This window comes from Diabrotica undecimpunctata, chromosome 10, assembly GCF_040954645.1.
Source record: "Diabrotica undecimpunctata isolate CICGRU chromosome 10, icDiaUnde3, whole genome shotgun sequence".
Lineage (NCBI taxonomy): Eukaryota > Metazoa > Arthropoda > Insecta > Coleoptera > Chrysomelidae > Diabrotica > Diabrotica undecimpunctata.
The window spans coordinates 6193817-6198098 of record NC_092812.1 but is presented as its reverse complement, the minus strand read 5'-3'; the positions used below and the strand labels follow the sequence as shown (position 1 = coordinate 6198098).

The 4282-nt window shown below is 34.4% G+C and overlaps 1 protein-coding gene across 1 annotated transcript; it reads right to left on the bottom strand.

Annotated features, from left to right (window-relative positions):
• Nucleotides 1-788: 788 nt before the first annotated feature.
• On the bottom strand, nt 789-3980 carry LOC140451601 (uncharacterized). The gene is made up of 2 exons (XM_072545448.1): nt 3218-3980; nt 789-3115 (listed from the first exon to the last, which is right to left on the bottom strand). Exons 1-2 carry the CDS (start codon nt 3978-3980, stop codon nt 789-791), a joined length of 3090 nt encoding a protein of 1029 aa, XP_072401549.1.
• Nucleotides 3981-4282: the final 302 nt, after the last annotated feature.

Genomic DNA, 4282 nt, shown 5'->3' with positions numbered 1-4282 from the left:
TCATTTATATTAAAATAAGGCCATTTCTCCTTATCTTCCATTAGCCATTTTGGACCATTCCACCAAAGTGAAGAATCTTTAAGTAATTTTGGTTCCATCCCCCTGGATATGATGTCGGCTGGATTTTCTTTGGAGTGGATGTGATGCCACTCATATGTTTTAGTCAAATTTTGAATCTCCGAAACCCGATGTGACACAAATGTTTTCCATTTTGAAGCCTCGCCCTTTATGCAATGTAATGTAATTGTCGAATCTGTCCAAAAATGCACTTTATTAAATCTTATGTCCATTGTATGTATAACTTCCCTGGCAAGTTTTGCGCTGAGTAACGCCCCACATAACTCTAACCTTCGTAATGAGATTGTCTTTAACGGAGCTACTCTTGATTTAGCACATAGTAGATGCACATGATATAACCCATCATGACTTATTGACCGTACATAAATTGCTACCCCATATGCAATTTCCGATGCATCACTGAAGCAGTGAAGTTCAATGTCCTTTGGTTGTAAGCATAACACGTGTCTTGGAATTTATGTTTGGTGTAAATCTGAAATTGTTTCCTTAAATTTGTTCCAAGCGGTGTGAAGATCCTGAGGTAATGACTCATTCCAATCCAATTTGAGCTTCCATTATGATTGCATAATTACCTTAGCCGTGATTATGACTGGTCCCACAAGACCCAGAGGGTCAAATATTTGAGAAATCATTGATAATACTGACCTTTTGGTTGTCTGAGATTGTATATTAAAATTAATATTGTACTGCAAGATGTCCAATTGAGTATTTCAGTACAACCCCAAAGTTTTACTAGTGATGTCTTCAGACAAATAATGCTCAACTTGTTGATTATTTTGTAAGTCCCCTTCAAATACTTTTGGTTTATTTGAGACCCATTTTCTGAGCTGAAATCCTGCTGAGCTCAAAATGAAACTGATGTCCTCTTTTAACTTCCTAACCTCTTCAATTGTGTCCCCTCCTGATAATAGATCATCTGCATAAAAATCCCTCAAAATAGTTTGACAAGCTTCTTGTAAATTTGACATATGTTCATATGCTGCTTGTTGTATACATCTTATTGCGAGAAAGGCTGATGGTGCTAAACCATAAGTTATTGTGTTTAATTTGTATGTGCTTCTAGGTTGGTCCGATGAAAATCTCCAAAAAATTCTTTGTAAATCCCTTTGTTTTGAAGAAATAAGAACTTGCCGATACATCTTTTCAATATCAGAAGCAATGAAAACTTTATGTTTTCTAAACCGTAGCAAGATGTGTAATAAATCTTCCTGAAGCCTTGGTCCCACCATTAATACATCATTCAATGACAAATTATTGTCTGTTTTAGCAGACCCATCGAAGACTACCCTAAGCTTGGTAGTAGTAGATGATGTCTTTAGTATCCCATGATGTGGTATATAATATTTTGGTATATCTCCTTGTATCTGTAGCTCCCAGTCATCTATTTTTGTCATGTGTCCTAATGCCAAATATTCTTCCATGAATTTGTGATACTGCTCTCGCAAACTCAAATTGTTGCTCAGTTTCTTCTCCAAGTTTTGAAATCTCTTCATTGCTGTGCTGTAAGAATCCCCCAGTTTTGTAATATCTTCTCTAAGTGGTAATTGTACTATATAACGTCCATGTAAATCCTTAGTTGTGGTTGAGTTGAACAGTTCCTGACAATATCTATCCTCTACTGATAAGGATTTTTTATGTATATCCAATTCTTCAATTTTCCAAAATTGTTCCATCTGTTCATTCAAGCTGAGTGCAGAAAAGTCACATGAAACCATACCCGAAAAATGTACCCCTTTGTCAATTGTTCTCACAGGCCCTGATACCACCCATCCCAATTTGGTTTTCTGAAGTATAGGTTTGTCTTTTCCCAGTCTTATTTGCCCTACACATAGTAATTGCCAAAATATAGATGAACCTAACAATAATTCAACAGGTTTTGAAACTCCAAAAGAGCTATCAGCTAACATAATGTTTTTTGGTATGTCAATCATTTCTAAATTAAGATTAAAAGCTGGTAAATTGTCAGATATCTTATCTATAACTAACATAAATGCACTTACTTTATAACTACATGTTTTAGATTGTATTATACCTTTCATGGCCCGTGTAATTTTTGTAATACCTTGATTGATACCTGCCACTGGAATGTCTACCTTTTCCGTTGGGATATTGAGTTTTTCTAACAATGATTTGCAAATAAAGTTTGATTGAGACCCACAATCTAACAAGGCTCTGCATTCATGAAAGTTTCCAAAATTGTCTTGCATGTAAACTAATGCTGTTGAAAGCAGAATCTCTGTTTTTGTATGAATTGAGTTGGTATGATTGCATTTGCTAACTTGTACCCTATCTTCTATAGTGCTATAGTCCTTAGTCTTAACCTGTCCCAAATACACTGAGTGAGGTACCCCATCACCTAAATCATGTTGCCCCTTAAAATTTGTGTTTTGTCCCTGTAAGTGTACCTCATGTGCCTGAATATGTGTAACTTGCCCTTGCTTATTTGGCTCTAGTGTTTGAGAATGTGTAAATTGTCCCTGTGAATGTATACCCTGAGTTTGATTAGGTGTCCATGGTATTAGTGGTTGTGAACCTTGAAGTTGAACTGAATTTTGACCATGTGGATGTGTTCTATCTTTACCTTGTGTATTTCGTTCCCAATTGTGTTCATTGTGCCCTGATGAATGTGATGAATGTTGACCCTGTGGATGTATTCTATCTTTGCCATGTGTATTTCGTTCCCAGTTGTGTTCATTGTACCCTGATGAATGTGAATCTAAATGTAGAACTGTACTATGTTTCCTACCACAAATTTTGCAACCCCGCATTGTACAATTTTGAGCTGTATGACCTTCCCGTAAACAATTCCAACAACCCTTGACTTTGTCAACTTCCGCTCGTCTTAATGAGATAGATAATTTGTGAAATGATTTGCACCCATAAAGATAATGTGACTGTCCACAAAGATGACACTGTTTGTGTGATGCTAAAAATGTTTTTGAAAAAGGAGCTTTTTCATACTTACGTTTTGTCTCAGAGGATGACTTGGGTTTATCTTTATCATCTTCTGAGTTTTCTAAACTGTGTATTTTTTGATCTAAGAATGATAAAAAATCTGTGATTGTCAGAAACTCATTAAGTGGCCCTATTTTTTGCCATTCCCTTTTTGTGTTTTTATCCAATTTTTTTTCTAATATACAAATTAAAATAACATCCCATTGTTCTACTGAATAACCCAATGTCTTTAATGCCTTTAAGTCTTTTTTAATTGAAGTAGAGAATTTTTTTAATTCGAATGAGGTTTCATTATTTATATGTGGATATTCATTTAACTTATCAATGTGACTGCGTGCTATTAACTTTTTGCGTTCATATGTTTCACCTAATAAATGCCATGCAAAATGAAAATTTGTGTTTGTAGTTGGTAACTCATCCAATGCCCCAACTGCCCTATCAACTAATGATTTTTTCAAATAGTGTAGTTTGTCTACATCAGTTAATTCTGAATTATTGATTATTAAACTTGTAAACCCATCCCTAAACTCTAACCAACTATGAAATGAACCGTTAAATGTTGGTACCTCTAAAGGAGGTAGTTTTACATTTTTTGATGAGGCTTTCATTGTATCAGATTGTGTATCTGATTGGTTTGAAACAGAGTCAGTTTTATTCAAAAACCCTTCTGCTATGCCAATTAATTCAAAATATAAATCCTGAAAATCTAATCTTTCATTTACCTGTGAATCAAAATCTGAGTCAATATCAATGCCCTCACCAGATGCAAATTTTTCAATGTTTTCTTGTACAATATCAAAATCTCTCCACCACTCTCTACATTTTTCAATTCTACTTGGTAGCTGTGATGCACTAGCATCTGAATAATTATTTAAAAATGTTTGAAATCGTGTCATTTGAGCTTTAATTGTGCTCCTCTTTTTTTTTAAATTTGTGAGTTCTGCCATGGTTGTTATTGAATTTATTACCTTTTTATACTATCTATTACAAGTAGTATATGACCCAGAGATGTTTTAATAACTTAATAATAAAGGAACAAGAAACTGACACAGACTGATCATGTAAATTTGTTTTAATAATAGGTATGGATATGATTTGTTTAAAAAAGGATACTGTGTACTCACGTGGTGTTTTTATGTATGTATGTTGGTTTCTGGTTACCTTTGCCCTAAATCATGAATTTTGCTTTTACTTCTATAATTGTGTATGTGTGAATATCGACTTCCTTCGATTCCCAATGTGTGATAAT